This window comes from Phascolarctos cinereus, unplaced genomic scaffold (assembly GCF_003287225.1).
Source record: "Phascolarctos cinereus isolate Bilbo 61053 unplaced genomic scaffold, phaCin_HiC Scaffold_5;HRSCAF=322, whole genome shotgun sequence".
Lineage (NCBI taxonomy): Eukaryota > Metazoa > Chordata > Mammalia > Diprotodontia > Phascolarctidae > Phascolarctos > Phascolarctos cinereus.
Window position 1 is genome coordinate 417,186,494 of NW_027555958.1, and position 27,125 is coordinate 417,213,618.

General features: G+C 39.1%; 1 protein-coding gene across 1 annotated transcript in view; it reads right to left on the reverse strand.

Moving 5' to 3' along the window:
• Positions 1–27,125, reverse strand: part of LOC110196968 (flavin containing dimethylaniline monoxygenase 2) — a 56,260-nt gene that overhangs the window by 22,503 nt on the left and 6,632 nt on the right. Inside the window, 1 exon segment of the mRNA XM_078156501.1 lies at positions 6–194. Within this exon segment, the coding sequence (XP_078012627.1) occupies positions 6–194 (189 nt within the window).

The following is a 27,125-nucleotide window of genomic DNA, read 5'->3' on the forward strand; positions in this document are numbered from 1 at the left end:
AATACCTGAAACTGAATATATTTCAGGAGATGAAACTTTTGGGCAAAAATCCGGAAATACTCCAAGAGCTTAGAGTTGCGTAGGAAGTTTGGGAAATCATCAGGCATTGGGAAGTCGCTGAAACAGGACATTTCTTTGCAGGTATTGGTGATAACAGATTTATAGATACTGGCACGGCCTTCTTCCACTTCTTCCTATAGAAAAAATGAGTATTGATTAAAATAAATACAAAAAATTCAAAAGGTTGATACTTTATTTTAAATAATGGTATGATTTTTATATTATATAACAATTGTATTTTATATTATATAGCAAATCTAGCAATTTAGAGTCAGTGCAGCTTTGTGGATAGAATACGGAACATAATGTCCATCAATTAGCCAATCAATAAATATTTATTAAATGCCTTATTTGTCCCATGTACTGTGCTAAGTGCTGGGATACAAAAAGAGGCAAAAGATAGTTCTTATCCTCAAGGAGTTTACAATTTATTGGGGGAGACAATATGGAAACAAATATACAAAGCAAGCTATATACAAGATAAATAGGAAATAATTATCAGAGGGAAGGCAGGAAAATCTAGGTCTGAGTCTTGCCTCTTACACTTAAATAGTTATGTGATCATGGCTCAATCATGTAAACTCTCTGTACCTCAGTTTCCTAATCTCCAAATGTGGGTACTGATTCTATAATTCTGACCTCATAAGGATTTTTCCTCTCTATTTTACAGATGAGGAAACTGAAGGACACAGAGCAGTTAAATAATTTATAGAGTTACAGATTCATAGAACTTTAGAATCAGAGGGAGTCTTAGAGATCATCCCACCTAATCCCTTCATTTTATCCATGCTCTTAGAGGCAGTGTGTGTAGAGGAAAGAGTCAGAAGTCCTGGATTCAAGTTTCATCTTCAGCACTTAACTGTTCATGTGACCTGTTACCCAAGATTACACATCCACAAGGTGGCATACTAGACTTGAACCCGGGTCTGCCAGATAACAGTGATATTTCTTGAAAAAAAATACTTTTATGTCAACAAAAGGGACACTTCTCAACAAGACCCAATCAGTTTCCTTAGCAGTCCCTACTCCAAAATGCAGTCTGCCAAAAATTTATTGATTGTTATTGGAAAGGAAGGATGTATGTTTTAATTTTGATAGTATCACATTGACCATTGTATTTGACCATAGTTTTATTGACTTTATGGATTGATTTTATTTGTGTTATTGTAGTTCTTGTGTATTTTTTTTTTCACTCTGCTTTCTTTAGTCCAAAGCTCTTTCCATGACAACATGCAGTCTTCCTAATTTTTGACAAAAAAGAAATGTGATTATTCCTTGGCCCAGGACTCCATGTTTGGTCCTTTATACTTCCTTCTACATATAACGATCCTGGGAGACATTGCTCACTCATAGATTAAAACTCTATTCTAGGGAATGATGAGGATAGGATTTGAACCCCTAAAAGGAAAAAGCCCTGGACTTTCCCACACAGCCAAATCTCTGCTGTTGGTTTGAGGCTATAATCCTATCAGCTGGCTTTTCCTTATTGCCTACACCCAATCTCCCAATTCTTTGTTACCCTTAATTGAGCCTAGCCCTCTATTGTTTATTACCTTCAGATGGTCCCACTTCCTACCCTTGCTTGATCTTATCTAGACCCCATTCTACCTCCCAGTCACTCCCACCAAGATCTTCCCTAGACCCCTCCTCTAGTCACCCCAACCCGTCAAGATACCCCCTTCTTCCAGACCCCTCCTTCAGTCACCCCAGACTACTTGGCCAGTGCTAGATCCCTCCCACAGTCTTCCTGTGTATAAGGTCCATCTCATCTCCATTAAGGTGCTCAGATTCTCATAACCTAGCCAATAGCTCACTAATGTTCAGATTCCTTAAGAGTCTTGCCAATATGGTGGATCTTTAATAAATCTTGTCTTTGGCGGAAAAAAGAATCTCTATTCTACATTCAGATGATAAGCAGCTATACTTCTAGTTACCTCTATTTGTTGTTTTTCAATTGTTCAGTCATATCTGACTTTTTGTGACCCCATGGACCATAGCACGCCAGGTTCTTCTATACTTTACTGTTTTAAAATTTCTGTCCAAGCTCATGTTTGTTACCTTCATAACGCTATCCATCTCTTCCTCCACCATCCCCTTCTCCTTTTGCCATTAATCTTTCCCAACATCAGCGACTTTTCCAATGGATCCTGTCTTCTTGTTATGTGGCCAGGTTTTAGCTTCAGCATTTGACCTTCCAGACAATAGTCTGAATTATTTTTTTTAAGTATTCACTGTTTTAATCTCCTTGCTGTCCAAGGGACTCTCAAAAGTCTTCTGCATTACCACAATTCAGAAGCGTCAGTTCTGCTGTGCTCAGCTGTCCCCATAGTCCAACTCTTACAGTCATACGTAGCTACTGGAAAAATGATATCTTTACTTTATGGACCTTTGTCAGTGAGGTGGTGTCTGCTTTTTTAGTATGCTGTACTTATTTGCCACAGCTTTCTTCCCAAGGAGAAAGTATATTTTAATTTCGTGATTGCAGCTGCCATCTGCAGTGATGTTTGAGCCCAAGAATATAAACTTTGATACTCCTTCCATTTCTTCTCCTTATATTTTCCAGGAAGTGATGGGACCAGTTACCAGGATCTTTGTTTTTTCTGATGTTAAGTTTCAAGCCAGCTTTTACACGCCCTTCTTTTACCGTCATCAGAGGCTTCTTAATTCTTCTTCACTTTCTGCCATCAGAGTGGTATCATCTGCATACATGAGATTGTTGATATTTCTCCTGGCAACCTTAACTCCGTCTTTTGATTCACCCAGCCTGGCATTTTGCGTCATGTACTTTGCATATAATTTAAACAAACAAGATAACAATATATAGCCTTAGCATACTCCTTTTTTATCTTAAACCAATAAGTTGTTCCACATTCAGTTCTAACTCTTGCTTCTTGGCTTGCATACAGGTTCCTTAGGAGACATGTAAGGTGATCTGGTACTCCCGTCTCTTTGAGAATTTGCCACATTTTTCTGTGATTCACATAGTGAAAGGCTTAATGTAGCCAATGAAGTAGAAGTAGATGTTTTTCTGGAACTCCCTTGCTTTTTCCCTAATCCAGCGAATGTTGGCAATTTAGTCTCTAGTTCCTCTGCTTCTTTGAAAACCAACCTGCTCTTCTGGTGATTCTCAGTTCACATATTGCTAAAGCCTAATTTGCAGAATCTTAAGCAAAACCTTGCTGGTGTATGAAATAAGTGGAATTGTTTGGTAATTTGAACATTCCTTAGCATCGCCCTTCTTTAGGATTGGGAAACAAACCGATCTTTTCCAATCTAGTGGCCACTGTTGAGTTTTCCAAATTTGCTGGTATATTGAGTACTTCACTTTAGCAGCATCATCTTTTAAGATTTTAGATAGCACAGCTGGAATTCCATCATCTCCACTAGCATTGTTAGTAATGCTTCCTAAGGCCCACTCGACTTCATTCTCTAAGATGTATGATTCTAGATCAATAACCACACAATCATAGTTATTAGTGATTTAAAGATCTTTTTTGTATTGTTCTTTCATGTATTGTTGCCACCTCTTCTTAATCTCTTTTGCTTCTGTTAAGTCCCTACCATTTTTTGTCTTTTATCGTGCCCATTTTTGCATGGAATGTTCCCTTGACAGATCCTTTGATAGTTTAACCTTAATTTAGTGCCATTGAGCACTTCTATCCATAAAACAAAATATCTGCTTCTTAACTTAGACTCCTCATGTGAATGCAGAGATGAGTGCCTTTCTTTCACAATCATCCCTAAGCTTCGTTTTCCACATTACAAGGAAAAATTTGTTTAAAAGTAACTTGATAAGACTTCTAGAACTTATGTTCTTCTGATATAGACCTAAGGAACCCAGGATCACTTTTGCATCATAACAAGGCATTGCAGTAGGGCTTTAAGGAAGGTTCCAGGTCTCTGTAAGGAAAGCAATCACTCCTCTTCCTAGGCATTAATTTGTAATGGCTGACTGACCAACAAGGACCCAGTCCTTAAAGTCTATGCTTGTTACCATCTTGGTTTCAATCCAATCCCAAGGAACTCTGGGGAGCCTTCTTTAGGCCACGAAGGATAGAGGGGCTGGTGATATGTCATAAGGAAGAATTTTCTGGTCGGCTCTGCAGCTGAAAGGACCGATGATAGCACCCAAATTCCATTTGACTATAAAAGGATTGCCCTTATTATGCTTCTCTCTTCCTTAGAGACTTTTGAGTGAGGACAGTTGTAAGCTACTAAATGGGATGGGCTGCCTTATCTCCTACCCAGTCACTATGTGTCCTTGGGTGCATTATGCTTGTGTGTGTGTGTGTTTATTTTTTTTCCCTGATTTTTAGGTGAAGGTGAATGATTATCTGGAGACAGAGTTGCCTTAGTGACCAAAGTTGGTAGTAGCCACAGTTGGTGAAAACTCAGCCTTGAGGACCTTGTTTGACCTGGCAGTTGAGACACTGAGTCTTTCAAGGTGCTAACCTTGCTGTGTAAGGGAGCAATGCATCCACATCAAGAAATGAAGGTGGAGGGGACTCCATGAAATGAGAAAAGGACTCCCAGGCTTAATAGTACCCCTTGGCCACACATATTCCTTAAATAATGGGTGCCTCACTTACTTTGGACTCAAAGTTTGAACTTACTCATTCCAGGTACCAAATATACACAAAGGGAAGAGGATGGCCCTATTTTTTGGGGGAGGTTATTATTTGTACTTCTATCCTTGCTATAACTTCTAAGGAAATATTCCTTTGTAAAAACCAATCAATGTCAACTGGGTAATCAATATCAGGGACTCATGAGTGATAGCATTACAATATCACAAACCCCGATGTTTACTCCTAAGCCTCTGAAGAGAATGGTACTCATTGCCCTCTGGGGGAACCCAATCTGCCATTTTGAGTGGGAGTTGGGGAAAGTTATTCTAGAGTAGATGCTATACAATCATCAAGCATCTATTAAACACTTGCTTTGTGCCAGGCACTGGGTGAGGTACTAGTGATACATGTAAAGTGCTTTGAAAATTTATCTATCTGTCTGTCTGTTTGTCCATCTATCCATCCAACCATCTATCTATCTATCTATCTGTATGTTTATCTATCTATCATCTATGTAAAATTGAAGATAATCTCATAGGGAAAGCAATATCAATGGTGGTGGTGGGGAGACTGGGGAAGGTTTACTGCAGAATGTGGGATTTGATATGTCTTCAAGGTAAGCCAGGAGCTTCATGAGGTGAAGGTGAGGGCGAAAGGGGAGAGCATTCCAGGCATGGAGGACAGCCAGTGAAAAGTCACAAAGTGAGAAGATGACATGTTTTGTGCAAGAAACAGCAACAAGGCCAATATCTCTGGATTATAGAGTACGTGGAAGGGGGAAGTGCAGAAAGACTATAAAGTAGGAAGGGGCAAGATGGTGAAGGGTTTAAAAAATTTTAAATAAAATAAATTTGAAAAGAGAAGCAGACAATTTTGTATTTGATCTTGGAGGTAATAGGGTGCCAATAGAGCTAATTGAGTATGGGGTTATCAAGTTCAGACTCAAGCTTTAGGAAGATCACTTTGGCAGCTGGAAAGTTGAAGCAAGGAGACCATTCAGAAGGCTACTGCAACAGTCTGAGTGTGATGTGATAAAACCTTGTACTAAGGTGGAAACAGCGTGACTAGATAGAAGAGGACATGTAGGGGAGATGTTGTGAAAGTAAAAATAATACTTAGCAACAGATTGTACATGTGGGTGGGTGAGAATGAGAATTAGGGGATGATACTGATGTTCTGAGCCTAGAGTGACTAGGAGAATGATATATCCCACATAGTAACAGAGAAGTTCAGAGGAGAGGAGGGTAGTTTTTGTTGTTTAGTTTTTTTCAGTTGTGTCTAACTCTTTGTGACCCCATTTTGGGGTTTTCTTGGCAAAGATACTGGAGTAGTTTGCCATTTCCTTCTCCAGCTCATTTGACAGATGAGGAACTGAGGCAAACAGGGTTGCATGACTTGCCCAGGGTAACACAGATAGTAAATATCTGAGGCTGGATTTGAACTCATGAAAATGAGTCTTCCTGACTTCAGATCTGGCACTCTATCCACTGTGCCACCTTATATAAATATGTGTTTGTGTGTGAGTTTCTTATGTGGTATTAGTTGTATTCATTCAAAGGCCAAAGCCTTATCATCCTCTTAAGTTAATTAAGGAATTCTTTTCAAACCTTTGAGTTGGGGTCATTGAAAACCTCCTTAATGCCTTCTTTACACTCTTTATTTATACCTTATGATTATATTCTAGAGTCTAAGACCTTCTGTGACTTTATAAGCTGAAGTGGCAGTCAGGGGAAGGACTCATACCCTTAACAAAAGGAGAAAGCTGGGGAGTCATCCTTGAGGACTCATTCCCACCTCCAAACTACACAGAAGATAATTGCTTTGCAAATGTACATCCCAGATCAATTGGAAACAATATCCTTCCAGGAATCTCATTTGGGTGCATGAATTCTGTTTTTGTACTCTTCCTGATTTCCTCTCATTTGGATGCTGGCTTACTATATATTCACTTATTTGGAGAGCCATTTATCTTCAAATGTGGGGATTAAAATGTGTAGGAGAACTTGAGCAGATATTTTGTTCATTTTTAAAGGAAAAAATCCCACAAACCTAGGAAATAGTGCTATTTTACTCGGATAATGAATCGACAATCGTTTAGTAGGCATCTCCTATTACTAGGTACTGTGCTACAAAGAACAGAACAATCAGTACTATCAACTCCCTTATATTTTAATGAGGGATATAATCCAGCCTCAGACTCTTACTAGCTGGGTGACTCTGGACAAGTCACTTACTTCTGTCTGCCTCAGTTTCATCATCTGTAAAATGAGGATAACAATAGAATTTACCATCCAGGGTTGTTGCAAAGATAAAATGAGATAATATTTGTAGAGTGCTTTGCAAACCTGAAAGCACTATATAAACGCTATCATCTCCATCTTTGTTATTATTATCATCATATTTTACGTGTTTTCAAAATAAATAAAAAATGCAAATAAATACAAATATGAAATTCCATGTGAACAGACATTTTGGCAAGAAGGGGGAATGATTAAAAAATACATTCTATACTTAAACACCAAATAAAATGGGTATTTTCATATACAAAGCAGAACAGAAAAAGAATATTGTACACAAAACAAAATCTCTATGACATACTTTGCTTTTCATTTGAAATGCATAATAAATCCAATATGTAACTTTTAAAGCTGTCTGGCTTATTTGTGTTTCCTTGTGGTCTTTGTTTTTTTCTCTTCTGTGCATTTTAAAAAACGAGGCATTATCATTTTTGATTCAGCATAGTAGGTAGAAAAGGGGAGGTGGTAAAGGAAGGAAGAATAAGAAAAGATTGCCCACAAGGTTCTGATGACCTTGTTTGGGCAACACTTTTCATACTTGAGGAAGTCTTCAAAGAAGTGCAAATGCTTGTTCTTACTATCAAATAACATTCACCATGGGATAAAAGCCTTATCTTTTCTTATGATTTGAATTCAATATTGACTGTGAATGATCTAAATTATTTTAGAGGAGAAGTCTTAACCTGAGGTTTGTGAACTTATTTTTTAAAAAAAAATTTTCATAACTGTACATCAATATAATTGTTTTCTTTTGCAATCCTGTATATTTCATCCTTAGAAAGGATTCCCCAGAATGCCCAAGTACTCCATGACACTGAAAAGGTTAAGAATCTCTCTTCTAGATAAAGCTACTCAGTTACTGAGATGGGGTGATCTATTTGCATATTGATTTTGGAAAATAAATCTGTTGTTGTTGAATCATCTCAGTTGTGTTCAACTATTCACAACCCCATTTGGGGAGTTTTCTTGGCAAAATACTAGAGTGATTTGTCATTTCCTTCTCCAGCTCATGTTTCAGATAAAGCAATTGAGGCAAACAGGGTCAAGTGACTTGTCCTCATCACATAGATAATAAGTGTCTGAGGAGAGATTTGAACTTAGGAAGATGAATCTTCCTGATTCCAAGCCCAGAGCTCTATCCACTGTACCACCTATTTATCCTCAAGTAAATTTGGGGACAGATCTATGAAGAGAGAATGATATGTACACTGTCAGATGCAGTCCTGGTATGGATTATTTTTTATTGGACTGTTTCTTTGTCACAAGGCAGAGTTCACTCTTATGGGGTGGAGAGTGGGAAACAATTGTGATGTACAGACAAAAGGCATCATTAAAATCTATTTCTAAAGAAGTAAGCCTGATGAGTCCAGCACTTCTCTCCTTCATGTGATGGTTCATGTTTGTTCATGAGGTTCATGACCTCATAGTGTGATTATTCCATCAACTCACAATCATTCCCAAGAAAGCTAGATGGATGTTAGATCACTAATTCTCACCCCAAAACTACTTCATCTCTAGTATAGAAATGGCATTCAGTGACAACAGTTAGGACCACAGCTGGTTAGGTCTCCATATAATCTAATCAGCATCATCCCTTGGTTATCTGTCTAGAAGCCTGTCTTGTTGCTTAGAACAACAAACAGAATCCAAGCTCAAAATTGGCCCGAGTTTGCAATTACTTTCCAAAACAAACTAAGGCGTAAAATGATTGTTTTCCCCTGAACCAAGTTGTGAAACTTCATTTCTACCCTCTGTTGGCCCCTTGTTGCTACATGTTGTTATCCATCTTTTCCCGTTTTTGTCGCATTTCCCACAGAGGTCTATCCGAGCCTCTTCTCTCCTAAAGCCTCCATTACCTTTCCTGTCTTCCTATCTCTCGGCACATAGCCTGTCCTCCTATTTTCCTACTGAAATTGAGGCCCCTGGTTGCATGCAGATTTTTCCTAGGGCAATGTGACTGAGACTTTATCCTAGAGCAACAAAATTTAGAGGACAACCCTTAGCTGTCAGCATCTAGTTAGCAAAAATGGTTCTTTCAAATAGGAAGCCCCAGGAGTTTCCACCCTCCCAGAGGCCATTTCTGGCCCTGGCCCATCCTCACCAAATAACCTCAAAGTGGCCTGGGATCTCCCTTCTTGACTCCCTCCCACTCTTCCCCACTAACTTTGGCACTGTTATATATTTTCTTCTCCCTTATTCTCTATGACATTTCTTTCTCCTGTTGCCCTTCCTATCTGTCTGATGGCTTCTTGGAGTATTTTTCTCATTTATTATCCTTCTTCCAACCCTAAGTACTGGTATTCTCCAAGGCATCTTCCTGAACCCTCTTCTCTTTATCCTTTGCACTATCTTCTGTGGTGATGTTGTATACTTCCACATCTCTCTATGTAACTGTAACTCTCTCAACTCCAGTTTCGCATCTATAACTGTAGCATTTGTTATTTAATTGTTTTCAGTCTGACTCTTCATGACCCCCTTTTTGGAGTTTTCTTGACAAAGATATTGGAACAGTTTTGTCATTTCCTTTTTTAGTTCATTTTACAGATGAGGAAACCGAGGCAGATAGAATTAAATTTAGGAGAAATTAGGAATTCTAAAAGGCAGCAACGAGGAAGACATATGTTCCAGGTGTGGGGGCAGAGGAGTGTTGTATAAGAGACAGCCAGTGTAAAGGCCAGTATGACTGGACCACAGAGTGTGTGAAGGTGAGATAATATATAATAAGGAAGGGTAAGTCTTATCTTTTTTCAAAGCTAATTTTATTTAGATGTGACCTCCTCCATGAAGTATTCCCTGATGGCCCCAGTTGAAAGTATTTGCTTCCTCTCCAGATTTTCTTGAAGCACTTTGTCTGACTGTCTCCATCGGCTCCATCACTTCCTACCTTGCGTTCTACTTAATCTATGTACATATCATTTTCTCTCCCACCAGTCTTAATAGAATGTAAAAGTACCTTGTGGGCAGAGATGTGCTTGTTTAAATGTTTATATCTCCAGAACCTAGTAGAATTTCTTGACTTGATAAATGTATGTTATATGAGTGAATTCCATGAATAATAACTTTGTTGATCTTTCCCAAGATCTAGTATGCCAGTAAGAACACATGAAGTCCTCAGTACATTTTATTATGACTAATAAAATGATGTGATTTTTCCAAGTGGTGGGAGTCCAGTGTTCTTGTGAGGCATGTTCAGGTATTAGAGTCTGAAGGAATGTGACAACCAAGCTTAAGAATAGCCGTTGGGCTCTGAATGAACCAAATATGATGTTGTAAAGCTTGTACTCAGAACAGTATCAAAGCTAAAATGTTATTTATAAATGAAATCTTTTCTATTGAGCAAGAATCATTAGGAACTATGCCCTTGGCAAGTTTGAGGTGGGAGTTACTTACATAACCGATTTTCCCAAAATGGAAATATTTCATAAAGAACAAAAATTCTTGTCTCTTCATGTCCTGATAATTTTTACTGAGCTAAAATGATTCCTTATTCTCATTATATTTTAAATTAGCTTCAGATAGGGTGGTGGAAGTAGGAACAAGCTCCTATAGTAACTGGCAGTCCTCTCTCCCCTTGCTTTTTTTTTTTAACAAGTCAGAAGAGTCAGCTTAAAAGGGAAAGAGACCCCCTCTCTCTTTCCTCTATTTTTTCTCCTTTGGCTTAAAAGAGGAAGGATGATATAATCATAGTATGGTATAGGTGGAAAAGACCTTCAGAGAACTCCCTCATTTTATAGATGAGACTGTGAAATTACACGAACTGTTCTAAGATGCATGGGGAGTTAGCAGCAGAACTAGCTGACTAGGAACATGTTTCCCAACATCCATTCTATCCACTGCAGGAAATAGCAGTAGTAATAGTTCATTTGGGCCCTCAAAATGATTTAGTAAGGTAAATGATTACAGGTATAATTATCCCAATTTTACAGGTAAGTCAGCAATCTCAGAGAGGTAAGGGTGACTCACACCTAAGGTCACACAGCTAGGAAGTATCTGGTTAGTTGTTGTCTTTCTTCTCAAAGAGGACTAAAATGACATCCTTATGTTGGAGGCAAGGTATGGTATGTCTGACTATGGCTGATCAGACCAATATGAACTTGGAAGGCTCTACCATAGGTCAGGCACAAATAGTCCACATGAACATTTGGAGTGGCAATGTCTCTAAATCTGCACAACTCACTTTTCTTTTGAGAGTAAGTATCTGAGGAGTAAATCAAACCCAGGTCTTCCTGAATCCAAGTCCCACACTTGAAACACTGTGCCCTGCTGCCTTTGAGGGCCTTCTAGACCACTGTTGTCCAAATCCAATAGGGTAGATGAAGAAGTTGTTAGAACTAGGAAGAGTGGCTTGGATATTCAGAACACCTGTAATCACTGCTGGCCTCTACATTCATCCTATTGTTGTTCAGTCATTCAGTCACATCAGACTCTTTGTGACCCCATGGACCACAGCACAACCAGGCCCTTCTGCCGTCTGCTATCTCCCAAAGTCTGTCCAAGCTCATGCTCATTGCTTCCATGACTGTATCTATCCATCTCATTTAACCTCTGCCTAAAGGAAATAGGGATTTTTTTTAAATAGAGAAGAGAAGGTGCGGAAGGGACATAATAGCTATATCTTAGTAATGGAGGAGCTGTCATGGAAAGATGGATTAGACCTATTTAGTTTGGCCCCTGAAGACAAGAGCTAGGAATTTGAAAAAGGCAAATTTAGTCTCAATGTCAGGAGAAAATGTTTTAACAATTGTCTATCTCTACAAATGAAATGGGTTGCTTTGGGAGATCACAGGTTTCCACATATTGGAGGTGTTCAAGTAGAAGTTGGCTGGATATGTTGTACTAGAGATTCCTCTGGGGTCATGAGATAGTCATTGAGGACTCTTCCAATTGTGAAACTGTGATTCTGTGATGGGACAACGTCAGCTTCCAGGAAACCCAGGTGGGGTCCCGCAGGACTGTCAGTGGTCTTACTCTCATACTCAGTGAAATATTTTTTTTAACCAATGACTTGGATGAAAGCAAGGATGGAAACTACTGAATTTGCAGGTATTACAGAGCAGAAGGGATAGTTGAGATGCTAGTACAGGTTCAGGGTGCAGAATATTTTCAACAGATCAGAACACTGGGCAAATTTTAATGATGTGAAATTCAGGAGAGATGAATATAAAGTTCTACCCTGGGGTTAAAAATAATCACCTTTATAAATACAGCATGTATTTATAATACTAGACTATATCCTTTGGATCTTTGCCTTGGTTATCTATTTGTGGAGAAATTATTCGGCCTCTCTGTTCCTTGGTTTTTTCTCCTTTATGAAAGATTTAATAAGAACATTGACCATAAACATCATACAAATATGACATTTATAAAAATAATAAATGACAATAAATAATAATATGTACTTTACCAAGTTCACATAATCTCTGTATCAGATGGGATAATAGAAGTGAATGGACTTTAAAAGTATAAAGCGTACGAAGTATGTGAAATTAAAAAAAAACACCTTGTTTTTATTTATTCCTTGCCTGTCAAGAAAACACAAAAGATATTTATCATGACTTATTTTCTGCCCTTTATTAGCTGAAGGATAAAATCAATTTCTACATGATCTATCCAGGAGTGTTTTATTTTCCATCATCCAATTTGGAGAATTCTGTTGCCTTAAAAAAAATTGAACTAAAATATCCTTTTTTGAACCCTTGCCATACAACCTTATGTAACTTTTAGTGTAACAAGGGTCTATGGGGAGTGTAGCCTCTCAATTCAGCCAATCAAAAACAGAGCCAAAAACATTTGTGTTTTCAATTGCAAGTTTCTGAAAACAAACACTTCTCTGAAATCATCCAAGGACAAAAACATTTGACATTTTTAACCAAATGAACTTAAGTTCTGTTCTTACTTTCTCTTTTTATTATTTTTAATTTGCTTGTCTTTGACAAGTGAACAGTCTATAACTCTTGGAGCCAATGCTAACATTTATCAAGGGATCTTGAAGAGGATGTGGAGATGTGACTAGAGAAGTCTATTACTATGGAGGAGTCCTAAATACCATTAAATGAGTCTCCAGAATCATTGTACTTAAATTTTATCTTCCAGTGCCCTAAAAAATTGCTTTTAGGACTATAATTTGTAGAGAAGGTGCCTAGCTGCATTGGTAGAGGATGCTTGCTCTATCAATGAAATCACAGATCTAGTTTCTATCTTAGTTTATTCCCATATGTTCCTGTTGTCTGTCTCCCCCACTGCAATGTAAGTGCCTAAAGAGTAGGATTTATTTCATTCTTTATATTTATATTCCCAATGCCTAACACAGTGCCTGGGACAAAGTAGGTAATTCAATAAATGCTTGTAGATTACCTCTTACTTATGGTTTGTGTAGTAGTAATAGCAATAAGGAAGGAGAGATTATCCCTATCCCATGTTAATTCAATTATATTGATAATTGAGAGCTAGTTGTATGTTTTTAATGGTGAAACTGGATCTACATAAAGAAGCTGTTTACAAACAATTGGACAAAACATTTTGGGGGCTCATATAGGTTTATCTTCTACCCAGGCTTATATCCTCTCCTGGGAAGAGTTCCAAAATCCCAGAAAACTTTGACCTAGGGGAGTGGAGTGGAATGACTCTATTCAGTTGAAATTTTTGATACATGACAAGCTTCCACACGAGAAAGAATGTTGTGAGACCTTCTTTAGGGGTAAAATTACCTAAAAATTTTGTTCTTTGATTTCTCCAATACTGTATGAAGTTAATTATCATAGGAAAGTTACTCAGGAGGATATATGATTTAAAGGGGACTGCTGTGTGCAGGTACAGAATTCTTTTTTTTAAGACACTTTTTCAGTACTGTAAGATCCATGCATTTATTATTGGCTTAGCATACTGTATCTCAGATCTCCGTTGCCAATGCAAATTAAAATTCTTCCATGCCTTTCTAGACAGTCTTTGTGAGTTGCTATAGTCTATGAATTAGTTGTCCTGCTGCCAACCTGGTGATGACCTTTCTCTGATTTAGGCTTGCCTGTTCAAGACAGAAATCAATAGCCTGGCTCATACTCAAAGCCTTTCCGGTAGGTAGGATCTGTAAGAGTATGCTGGCATAGCCTTCAAGTACCTAGGGATCACTACATGGTGAACCCTAGGACTTCAGTTGGAAGCTGGTTTTGTTTTTAAAGATGTTCTTTTTACAAATCATGAAAAAAATTGAGGAAGTGTGTCACAGACGGCTTTGCTATTATAAAAAATACTGGTATATTTGAAAGGCAGCTTGCCATAGTGGATAGAGTTGGCCTCAGAGCCAGGAAGACCTGCTTTCAAGCATTGCCTCTGACCCATACTGGTTGTATGAGCCTCAGCAAGTAACTTGGCTTTTCAGTGCTCTGGGCAACCCTTAAAGACTATAGATTATCTAGAAAAAGTGCCAACTTGGATTGGCTGAGGGAGTTCTCTCACCTAGGAGTTACCTATACCAATAAAATCTTATGTCTGGCCCCTATCTTATAGTGATATTATTTATTCCTTGAAATGTTATGGAAAAATTTAGCAGAAACTTGTCTTGGATGACTTGGCTGTCTTAGATGACTTAGATGATCTCTACCCTTTGTTATTTTAGAATGAGTAATTTGGAATGTTGCAACCAGTTGTCTATATTCAAAATGAATTCACCTCTGCCTGATGGACCAAAATATAATTAATTTGTAAGTTGGTTAAGCTAGGAAGGATGTATTCTGATCCAAGGAAAGGAAACTTCTGATGATTCAACAGGGGTGTGGTGCTTATTTTTCTCAAAAGGAAATAGCAGTGTTTCAAATTAGTTCTGTTTAATGTTTTTAATCTTCAGTGGGGAGACAGCATTGTTCTAAAGTACAAGCCAGTGGGCACTGGATAAAAACTATTTGTTCTAGAAGAGAAAAATAAATATGTATTGTTCATAAGGCTACATCTTTAGAACTTGAAGGGACCTTGGAAGCCAGACAGGGAATTGAGATGACAGATGTCAAATGAAATAGGACAAAGTTGTATAGTGGGTGCTCAAAGCATCATCTTGCTTTGAATTTCTGTTGACGGCTGGGATGAAGCTATACCATATTGGTCCAAATAAATCTGACCCATAAGATGAGATCCTAGACTGTTAGATTTGGAATGGACCTCAGAAGCCATCTAATCCAAACCATGCTTAAAAAAGAATCCCTCTTAAAACATGAGCCATGAGGCTATCCAGATTCTGCTTGATAGTTTTCAGTGATGGGGAACCTACCACCTCTTGAAGTAACACATTGTATTTTTGGACAGATTTCTTTGAAAAGAAAAAAATGTATAAATGAGTAGATCCTGGAAAAATAACATATTTTATAGGTTATACTCAGGTTTAATAAAAGCCAGAATTGAGGGTAAAGTGTGCCCAAAATTTGGATCAAGATGATAAATTGCACACTTATGAAATCTGAAGGTGAAACACCAAATTGAGAGAGATAGTTAATGTCTTATGTAGAGATTCAGGATTTGGAAAGACTTCAACAGGCTAGAACAATGAGTCGAATCTAACAAAATGAAATTTAACAGTAACAGATACAAAGTCCTACACTGCTTCAGTATAAAGTAGATCTACCACGGCATATATATATGTGTGTGTGTGTGTGTGTGTGTGTATGTATGTATGTCTATATGTCTATATATATATATATATATGTCTATATATATATATATATGTCTATATACATGTGTATATATGTGTGTGAGATTGTTACTGTTAAGTTTAATTTTGTTAGATTTGGCATATATGCACCCCCATGTATATTGCGAACACCCCCGCATATATATGAGTGCCTCTCTCTCTCTCTCTCTCTCTGTATGTTTATGTATAAAACAACAAAATATCTGGGCTTTTAGTTTGCTTTGCAAAAGGTAATCTCAATATAGAGCATTATGAAATTGCTGCAAAACCTCAAGTGTTTCTCAGGCTATATTAATTGCAATTTAGCATCCAAAAAAAGGCAGACCTACTAAATGCTGGTAAAACCCCTAGATTTTTACGACTTTGTAGGAGCTAATTTACTTTTGTATTCTCATGCCTCCTAAATACTGTAAATATTTATCAAATGAATGAATGAACCAACAAATAGGCACCATATTTCAAGAGGTGAATGGCTCTTGAGTTCACAAAATTGAGCCAGTGCAGAGGAGAAGAACCAAGATCATGCAGGGAGGGTAGCTAAAGTCAGTTCATATGAAGAAAGGCTGAAAGAGCTGGAAGTATTTAGCTTAGAGGAGACTCGTAGAGCATTAGTGTCTTCTTCAAGTATTTGAAGGTCTGTTATCTAAAAGAATTAGGCTTGGTCCACGTGGCTCTAGATGAAGTAACTGGGATCAGTGGGTAGAATTTTTAAGGAAGTAAATTTTGGCTCAGGAGATGCAATAACCTTGTAATAATTATAATGGTTATTATAACACTTAACCTTCTACAGGAAGCCTTTCCCAACTCTTCTTAATTCTAGTACCTCCCCTCTTTATTTCCTCTTTGTCCTGGATATAGCTTGCTTTGTATATATTTGTTTGCATGTTGTCTCTTGTGTTAGGTTGTAAGCTCTTTGAGGGCAGGACTGTCTTTTGCCTCTTTTTGTATCCCTACAACTTAGCACAGTGCCTGGAACATAGTAGGGGGTTTAATAAATGTTTATTGATTGATTTAAATAAAATTACATATAATTACAGTCACTAGACCTGCCTTACAAATGGAATGATTTTTTTTGAAAGACTGACAGGCCTCATGTTGCCCAGGCTAGAAGAGTGGGGACTACAAATGGCTTTGATTTCACTACTGATCAGTGCGAAGCTCTGTTTCTGACTTGACTTGGTTTACCTCCCCTTGGGAAACCTGCAACACTGCCCCTCTCTGCACACACACACACACACACACACACACACACACACACACACACACACACACACACACACATTCTTAGAGGCAACTGATAGCACAATGGACCTGGAGTCAGGAAGACTTGAGTTCAAATTCAGCCTCGGACACTTCCTAGCTGTATGACCCTGGGCAAATCATTTAACCTATCTACCTCAGTTTCTTAAACTGTAAAATGGGATTATAACTGAACCTACCTCCCAGCACTGTTGTGAGATAATGTTTGTAAAGTGCTTGGTACAGTGCCTGGCACAAAGCAGGCACTTAAAAAAGCCTTCCTTCCTTTCCTCCCTCCTTCCTGGGGGCTCACTCCATGAATGCTGAACCCAGTGCAGATACCCAATTGGCTTAGCCTATTGTATCTCAGAACTCCTGAGCTCAAGAGATCAGCCAGCCTCAGACTCCTAATAACTGGGATTATAGGTGTACCACCATGCCCAACTACAAATGGAATAATGTAATGAGTGGTAAGGCTCCCATTGCTAAAAGTATTTAAGTGGAGGCTCCTACTTCGGGAGTGGTGTAGAAGGAATTCCTTAGTAGGTTAGAAAGCTAAACTAGTTGACTGCTGCTTAAGTTCCCTTTCAGCCTTAAGACTATTTCTAAGCAGATACTAGACAAACCAGGCATCTGTAAGTAATTATTTTTAATGTTAGTACACACTTGATGTTATGTGTCAGGTGGAGGCTGTTTAATGCTCTAAATAGGTCAGGTGACTAGGTTGTAATGCTTCTTACTCTATCTCCTGAAGCTTGACTTTTTTGCTTACTGCTCCCCCTGCTTGTGTGCTATCCCTCTAGTACTCTGCCTCCTGTCTCCCTTCAAGGCTCCGCTCACATCTTACCTTCTTCTGCAAGAGGTCTGTCACAGTTCCCAACACTGCCAGTGCCTTCCCTCTGATATTACTTTCTATTTATACTGTATTTATTTTGTATGTACAGTTATCTGCACTGCTATTCAAATGTGAGATCCTTCAGGGAAGAGAACATATTTTTACCTTTTTTTTTTTGTATCCCTAGGCTTAGTACAGTACTGACTGCACTTAATAATAAATTTATCTTAAATAACAATAATACATGTTTATTGATTGACTAACTGAAGTCACTTCAGTTTCCACATAAAACACAATATGTTGTTCAGTCATTCAGCTGTGTCCAACTCTGACCCCATGGACCACAGCACTCCAGGCCCTTCTATCCTCCACTACCTCCCAAAGTCAATCCAAGCTCATGTTCATTGCTTCCATGACACCATCTATCCATCTCATCCTCTGCTATCCCCTTTTCCTTTTGCCTTCAATTTTTATCAATATCAGGAGCTTTTCCAATGAGCCTTGTCTTCTCAATATGTGGCCAAAGTATTTGAACTTCAGCTTCACTATTTGACCTTCTAATGAATAGTCTGAATTAGAATTTTCAAGTATTGACTGATTTGATCTCCTTACTGTCCAAGGAACTCTCAAAAGTCTTCTCCAGCACAGTTCTAAAGCATTGATTTTGTGGTGCTCAGCTTTCCTCATAGTCCAAATCTCACAGCCAGACATTATCTAGTTCTGACTATGTGGACCTTTGTCAGCAAGATGCTGTCTCTGCTTTTTAGTATCCTTTCCAGATTTGCCATACCTTTCCTTCTAAGGAGCAGTAGTCTTTCAATTTCATGGCTACAGTCACAGCCTGCCCTGATTTTTGAGCCCAAGAATATAAAATCTGACATTGCTTCCATTTCTTCTCCTTTTATTTGCCAGGAAGTAATGGGACAAAATGCCATGATCTTTGTTAAGCTTTAAGCCAGCTTTTATACTCTCCTCTTTCACCTTCATCAAGAGGCTTCTTAATTCTTCACTTTTTGCCATCAAAATGGTATCCTTTGCATATCTGAGACTGTTGATACTTCTCCCAGCAATCTTAATTCCAGCTTTGATTCACCCAGCCTGGCATTTTGCATGCTGTATTCTGCATTTAAGTTAAATAAATGAGGCAACAATATGGTCTTGTGGTATTCCTTTTCCAATCTTGAACCAATCAGTTCCATGTTTGGTTCTAACTGTTGCTTCAGTTTCCTCAGGAGACAAGTAAGATGATCTGATACTCCCATCTCTTCGAGGGTTTGCTACGTTTTGCTGTGATCCACATAGTCAAAGACTTTAGTACAGTCAATGAAGCAGAAGGAGATTTTTTTTTCTTTCTTTCTGGAATTCCCTTGCTTTCTCCATAATCCAGCAAATGTTGGCAATTTGGTCTCCTGTTCCTCTGCCTTTTCAAAAACCAACCTGCTCTTCTGGTAATTCTCAGTTCACATATTGCTAAAGCCTGGCTTGCAGAATCTTAAGCATAATAATACAACATGGAAGTCAGCTATTATAATTAATCCCCAAATGTGGCACCTAGAATTGAAAATGCTAATCCAGATGTTGTGTGACCAGAATAGAGTACAGTACAGTCCTTTTGATCTGGATACATGCTTCTATTATACAGCTTTGTCACCTAGAAAGCGAACACAGTGCCTGACACTTAATAGCTACCAAATGCTACTAATACGTTGCGTTTCTACAGAGTTGTAAGGTTTGCAAAGCACTTTACATGTGTTATCTCATTTGATCCTCACAACAAAGCTACACAGTAGGTACTGTTATTATCCCTATTTTAAAAACAAGGAAGCTAAGGCTGAAAGAATTAAATTGCCTTGTTCATGGTCACACAGCTAGTAATTGTCTGAGGCAGGATTAGAACTCAGGGCATCTCGACTCCAAGTCTAACATGCTTATTCACTGTGCCACCTGCCTCTGGTAAGGAAGGGAGGAAAAAAATACGCACCTACTACGCATCAGGCACTGTGCTAAGTTCTCATTTGTTCATTGCAACAAACCTGGGAGGTGGGTGCTATTATTATTCTCATTTTACAGTTGAGGAAACTGAGGCAGACAGAGGTTAAGTGATTTGCCCAGGATCACACAGGAAGCAAGTGTCTGATACTAGATTTGAATTTCTTGATTCAAGGCAGAGTGCCACCTAGTTGCATGTTTGCTTAATGGAGGTTCATTCTATTTCTAAACTAATGATCAAGAAATCAGTGCTTTGGCAATATGTGTAAAAGGATGGAGTGCATCTCCTTATAGGCTAAGCTCTATGTAATGATGAAGAAGAAGATGATGATGACAGCTCACATTACTTCGATAGAAGACCTTGAGTTTTAAAAGCCACTATCATCACAAGAGCCCCGGGAGGCAGGCAGTTAATAAATTCAAGGGCAGATAGTGTAATCCTAGGCTAAATTAGGTGAGACATAGCAATCAGAAGGAGGGAGGTCCTGGAATCCATCGTGTTGCATTCTGTTCTGGGTATCACATTTTAGAAGGCCATTGACGGGTGTCCAGGAAAAGGTGGCCATGATGCATATGGAGATCAGGTTAAGGGATATGGAGGATGTTTATGCAGAAGAGAAGATTTACAAGCACGTGAGTGCATGCATGCATATATGTGTGCATGTGTGTGTGGGTATATGTGTGGGTACATGGCATGATAGCTCTATTCAAGAATTTGAGGGCAATTATAGAACAGATATTAGGCTTGTTCTATTTATTACCAGATGGATTAGCTATTAAAAATGGATGAGAGAAGATTTTGGTTTGACATGAGAAAAAAACCTCTAATAATTAGAGATGTACCAGAAGTGGAAAGGGCTTCTTCTTCTTCTTCTTCTTCTTCTTCTTCTTCTTCTTCTTCTTCTTCTTCTTCTTCTTCTTCGTGAGGCAATTGGGGTTAAGTGACCTGCCCAGAGTCACACAGCTAGGGAGTGTTATGTATCTGAGGTAGGATTTGAACTCAGGTCTTCCTGACTCTAGGGCTGGTACTCTGTCCACTGTGCCAACTATCTGCCCCAAAAGGGCTTCTTTAGGATATGGTGGGTTCTCTGTCATTGGATACCTTCAGTAAAAAGTTGAATGACCATTTATCAGGGGTGTTGTAGAGCAGAGGTCCTTAACTTAGGAGTCCATGAACTTGGATGGGAAAAAAAATCACAACTATTTTCAATAACCTCTAACTGAAATTTAGTGTTTTTTTTTATTATTTAAAGAACGGGCCCACAGGCTTTGTCAGACTGCCAAACGTGTGTATGACTTCATTTGGAGAGGGTTTAGGTTGGACAAGATGACCCCCGAGGTATCTTCTAATTCTGAGATTCTGTGATTCTTCGGTATCACAAAGAAAGCTGTGCTTTCTGTGACATCCATTCCCAAAAAGGAAGGAGCAGGATCATAATTCAGTCAAAGTTTGCTCAACATACACATCTGAGGCCTGAACATCTTGATGAGCTCTGGGCCTTGAAAACTTGACTGCACCAAATTTGCTCTAAGATTTTGGTAGGGATGGACATCAACCTTTCCCCCCTTGTGGAAAACTGGGACGGTATTTGCCCACATACATTCTTCCATTGATATAATAATAGTTAGCATGTAGCTAGCGTATCTATAGCATCTATCATGTGCCAAATGCTTTACAAAAATTGTGTGTGATTGGGCAGCTAGGGGGCCCAGTGGATAGAGCACCGGCCCTGAAGTCATAAGGACCTGAGTTCAAATCTGACCTCAGACCAAACACTTGACACTCACTAGCTGTGTGACCCTGGGCAAGTCACTTAACCCCAATTGCCTAAAAAAAAAAAATTGTGTGTGATCCTCACAACAGTCCTGTGAGGTGGGTGCTATTACTGTTCCCATTCTAGTTGAGGAATCTGAGGCAAACTGAGGCTAAGTGACTGTCCCAGGGTCACACAGCAGATTTGAAGTCAGGTCCTCCTGACTCCAGGCCCAATGCTCTATCTACCAGGTCACGTAGTTGAAGCTATTAACATTAGTTCACAAGGTACATTTACATCCTTGACCTCATACATGGGCCATGATAGAACAGTATATGTATATACATGTATGTATGAATATGTATATATCATGTATGTGTATATGATATGTATATATGTATACGCACACATGCACACAGTATGTGTATATGTCTATAACATACATGTATACCTATATGTATACCCACACACTATAAATGTATACTGTGTAGATATACATGTATACATATATTGATATGTAAATTTTAGCTCTCTTTCCACGTCAGTGAATGTTAGGTTATCTAACTTACTGGATAAGGTGGATAAAATTTATGAAAGGCAATATGCTAATAGCCTGAACTTTCAGTGACACAATTGCTAAAAAAACCTCTAAACATGTTTTTTTAAATAACCTGTGATTTCACCATGGCACAGGGAAGACTCTTTGACTGATGCACATTATAACCACCCTTCTTCTTAGTAAATGGTTTTTGTGAGTTGCTGTGGACAAAACAGCTTGTCTTGACCTTGTGGTCAAACTCCTGAACTCAATAGTCCAGAAGTTGTCTGCCCCAGGCAGAGAACTACTGAGGTATCATCCCCCTCATTGTTGATCAGGGAGGCAAGTCAGCCTTTATTAATGCATTGAAGGCCATGGCTGAAACACTGGCTACTGTTGAGTTCAGTTTTGTGACGTGCCGCAGGATTGATGTTACTATGAAGAGTATCTAAGATGTCATATGCAGATCATTTGAAAGAACTGGGAATATTTAGTCTGGAGAAGCAAAGATTTAAGGGGAACATGGAAACTGTTTTGAAATATTTGGAGGGCAGTGATTAGATTTACTCTGCGTGATCTCAGTGAGGGAAAACACAGACCAATCAGTCCTCAAAGATTTATTTAGCACCTAATATGTGCCAACAGAGCAGCTAGTTGGTGCAGTGGATAGAGGGCTGGGCCTGGAGTCAAAAGGACCTGGAGTTCAAATCCAGCCTCAGACACTAACTGTGTGACCCTGGGAAGGTTACTTAACACTGCTTCAAATGAGCTGGAGAAGGAAATGGCAAACTACTCTGATATCTCTGCCAAGAAAACCCCAAATGGGGTCATGAAGAGTCAGGCATGACTGAAAATGACTAAACAACAACAACGTGGACCAATAGATAGAAGTTATAAGAAGTTTAAAAACAAGAAAATGTTGAATAGCAATTAATGCTGTCCTGAGTCATAGGATCACGGACTCAGAGTCGGAAGAAATCTGGGTGGCCTTCTAGCCCATGCCCCTCATTTTATAGATGAGAAAATTGAGGACTAGAGAGTTTATTGACTTGCCCAGGGTCACCCAGATTGTATGAGCAAGGGTGGGGCAAAGATTTGAACCCAGTTCCTCTGACTCCAAAACTAGCATTCTTTCCAAATGATGTGGGCTGCCTCATGAAGTAGTGATTTCCCTGTTGCCAGAAGTGTTCAAGAAATGGTTTGACTTAGCTGGAGATATTGTAGATGGGATTCATTCTTCGATTACAAGTTAGACTACATAATTTCTGTTTCTAAGACTCTACAAACTATGAATTTCACAAACTGTAGTAGCCTCATATCAGTTGTTTGAATCTTAAAAATGGAAACCAAAGTAAGCAGGTTGGGGGCCATGAAAGAAAAGGGGCAATGCAATACAGTGACCAAGAGCCCTGAATTTGGAATCACAAGACATGAATATGCATACTGGCTCTGCCACTTATCTGTATGATCTGTGCTTCTCTGAGACTCAATTTCCTCATCTGTAAAATGGGGAGCTTGGATTCCAGGTTCTCTAAAGTCCTTTCCAGAGTGAAATCGTATAAATGGTTCTTGCCACCTGCTTATTTATTGGTTAAGTTCTGCACAGCCAATAGAAAGGGTAAAAGGCTTCCTAGAAGCCCTGGGTACCCGCATGAAATGGAGCAAGGGAATGCAATACTACCTACCGTACTGTGCTCTCACCTGGCAGCATAAACCCTGCTCTCTGAGATACATAAGCTACCAAAACTCACTAGGGGGCGCCAGAGAGCCTCTGATGAGATCTTGGGTTGCATTTGAGACATTTTTTTAACTTGAGGTGTTTACCGTGGTTAAAATGTTGGGTGTTCCAGAAATATATTTTTAAATAAATAAGTACTATCTATTAAGTAGCAGGCCAGAAACCTATGCCCCTAAATTTTTCTATAAAGCATATTGTAGATTAAAAGCACTTTCCTAACAGCAGCCTTTTGCAGAAGCATTGCTATCCTAATCTTGGAAGAGAGGATATATAACAAGGAGTTAAGGGATTTGCCCACAGTTACAAAGGCAGGTAGGTGGCGCATTGGGCCTGAATTCAGGAAGACTCATCTTCCTGAGTTCAACTCTGACCTCAGACACTTACTAACTGTGTGACCCTCATTTTTTTTTAATATAAATTTATTTATTTTTGGTTTTCAATATTTACTTCCACAAGATTGTGAGTTCCAAATTTTCACCCCATCTCGCACCTCCCCACACCCCAAGATGGCATACATTCTGAATATCCCTTCCCCTAGTCTGCCCTCTCTTCTATCTCTCCCCCCCTTCTCTTATTCCCTTCCCTTCTATTTTCCTGTAGGGCAGGATAGACTTCTGTACCCCATTTCCTGTATTTCTTATTTCCCAGTTGCATGTGAAAACATTTTTTTAAAAACACATGTTTTTAAAACTTTGGGTTCCAAATTTTCTCCCTTCCTTCCTCCCCACCCACCCTCATTGAAAAGGCAAGCAACTCAATATAGTTTGTACATGTGCAGTTATGCAAAACACTCCCAAGGTAACATGTTGTGAAAAACTAACTCTATTTCCCTTAATTCTATACTGCCTCCCATTTATTCTATTCTTTCTTTTGACCCTGTCCTCCTCAGAAGTATTTGCTTCTGATTACCCCTTTCCAATCTGCCCTCCTCTCTATCATCCCCTGCTCTCTTGTCCCCTTCTCCCCTATTTTCCTGTAGGGTAAGACAGATTTCCATACCCAATTGAATGTATGTTATTCCCTCCTTAAGCCAAATCCTATGAGAATAAGATTCACTCATTCCCTCTCACCTTCCCTCCATTGTAAAAGCTTTTCTTTCTGTTTTTTGAGATAATTTACCCATTCTACCTCTCCCTTTCTTCTTCTCCGTATAATCTCTCTCATCCCTTAATTTTATTCAGATATGACCCCTTAATCTTCAACTCACCCTGTGCCTCTATCTATCTATCTATCTATCTATCTATCTATCTATCTATCTATCTATCTATCTATCTACCTATCTACATACATACAATTTTTTCCCCTCCAACTACCCTAATACTGACAAAGGTCAAATGAGTTATAAATATCATCTTTCCATGCAGGAATGTAAACAGTTCAACCTTAATAAGTCTCTTATGATTTCTCTTTCCTGTTTACCTCTTCATGTTCACTTGAGTCTTGTATTTGAAAGTCAAATTTTCTATTCAGCTCTGGTCTTTTCATCAAGAATGCTTGAAAGTCCTCTATTCCACTGAATGACCAGATTTTTCTGCTGGTAGGTGATTCTTGGTTGTAATCCTATCTCCTTAGCCCTCAGGCATATTATATTCCATGCCCTGTGGTACTTTAATGTAGAAGCTGCTAAATCTTGTGTTATCCTGATTGTGTTTCCATAATACTTGAATTGTTTCTTTCTGTCAGCTTGTAATATTTTCTCCTTGACCTGGGAACTCTGGAATTTGGCTCAATATTCCTAGGAGTTTTCCTTTGGGGATCTCTTTCAGGAGGAGATCTGTGGATTCTTTCAATTTCTATTTTGCCCTCTGGTTCTAAATATCAGGGCAGTTTTCCTTGATAATTTCTTGAAAGATGATGTCTAGGCTCTTTTTTTTGATGATGGTTTTCAGATAGTCCAATAATTTTTAAATCTCTCTCTCCTGGATCTATTTTCCAGGTCAGATTTTCAAATGAGATATTTCACATTGTCTTCTATTTTTTCATTCTTTTGGATTCGTTTTACAGTATCTTGATTTCTCATAAAGTCACTATCTTCAAATTGCTCTATTCTAATTTTTAAGGAAGTATTTTCTTCAGTAATCTTTTGGACTTCCTTTTCCATTTGGCCAATTTTGCTTTTTAGGGCATTCTCCTCATTGGCTTTTTGGACCTCTTTTGCCATTTGGGTTAGACTATTTTTTCAGGTGTTATTTTCTTCAGTATTTTTTTGGGTCTCCTTTAGCAAGCTGTTGACTTGTTTTTCATGATTTTCTTGCATCATTCTCATTTCTCTTCCCAGTTTTTCCTCTACTTCTCTTACTTGCTTCTCAAAATCCCTTTTGAGGTCTTCCAAGGCCTGGGACTGATTCATATTTTTCTTGGAGGCTTTGGATGTAGGAGTTTTGACTTTGTTGTCTTCTTCTGGTTGTATGTTTTGATCTTATTTGTCACCAAATAATATAGTCTGACTCTTTTCGTGCTGCTTGCTCATGATCCTGGCCAATTACTTGAGTTTTAAACTCTTTTTTAAGGTAAGAATCTGCTTCCAGTGTGGAGAATGTACTGTCCCAAGCTTTGGGGGTTTGTACAGCTGTTTTCAGAGATGCTTGTAAATTTTCAGTTCTTCCAAGGTGGTATGATAAGGGGCAAGTAGTTTACTCCTTTCCTGGGGTGTGCTCTGGTCTATTAGTGATCACAAGCACTCCTTTCTGTTCTGGAACTGTCCGCCAGTACAAGCTCCACCGTGGCAGCGCTCCTCCTCACCCCAGGACCGCTGCCCAGAATTGTGACCTAGATCCAAGCACGAGCAAAGCAAGAGATTCCTGCCTCAGAACTGGCAAAGAGATCCCTGCAATCCCTCTCTAATCAGCCGCTGGATTCCCCCTCAGTCTGTCGGTCAGAAGCTCAGGAGGCAGCTGCCCCACCAGGGCCATGTTCTCAGGGAACTAGAGCTGAGACCCCGTGCTCCTGTCTCAGCACTGCGAAACAGACTTTTCCCACTGACTTTCTAAGTTGTCTTTGGTGTTCATGGGTTAAGAGGTCTGGAAACCACCACAGCTGCCTGTGATTCAGTCCTCTGAGGCCTGCTGCAGGTTCCCTGTGGCCTGCGCGCCCACGCTGTACTGTGCTCTGCTACTAGCCATGTGTGATATACCTTTCTGATCAATCATCCAGGTTGTCTTGGGCTGGAAATTTGTTTCACTCTGCCTTTTTGTGGGTTCTGCTGCTTCGAATTTGTTTAGAGCCATTTTTTATGGGTATTTGGAAGGGTTTGGGGGCGAGCTCAAGCAAGGCACTGCTCTCACTCCGCCATCTTGGCTCCGCCCTCTCTTGTGTGACCCACATTAACCCTGTGGCCTCGATTTCTTCATCTGTCAGATGAGCTAGAAAAGGAAATGGCAAACCACTCCAGTGTCTTTGCCAAGAAAACCCCCAAATGGGGTCATGAAGATTT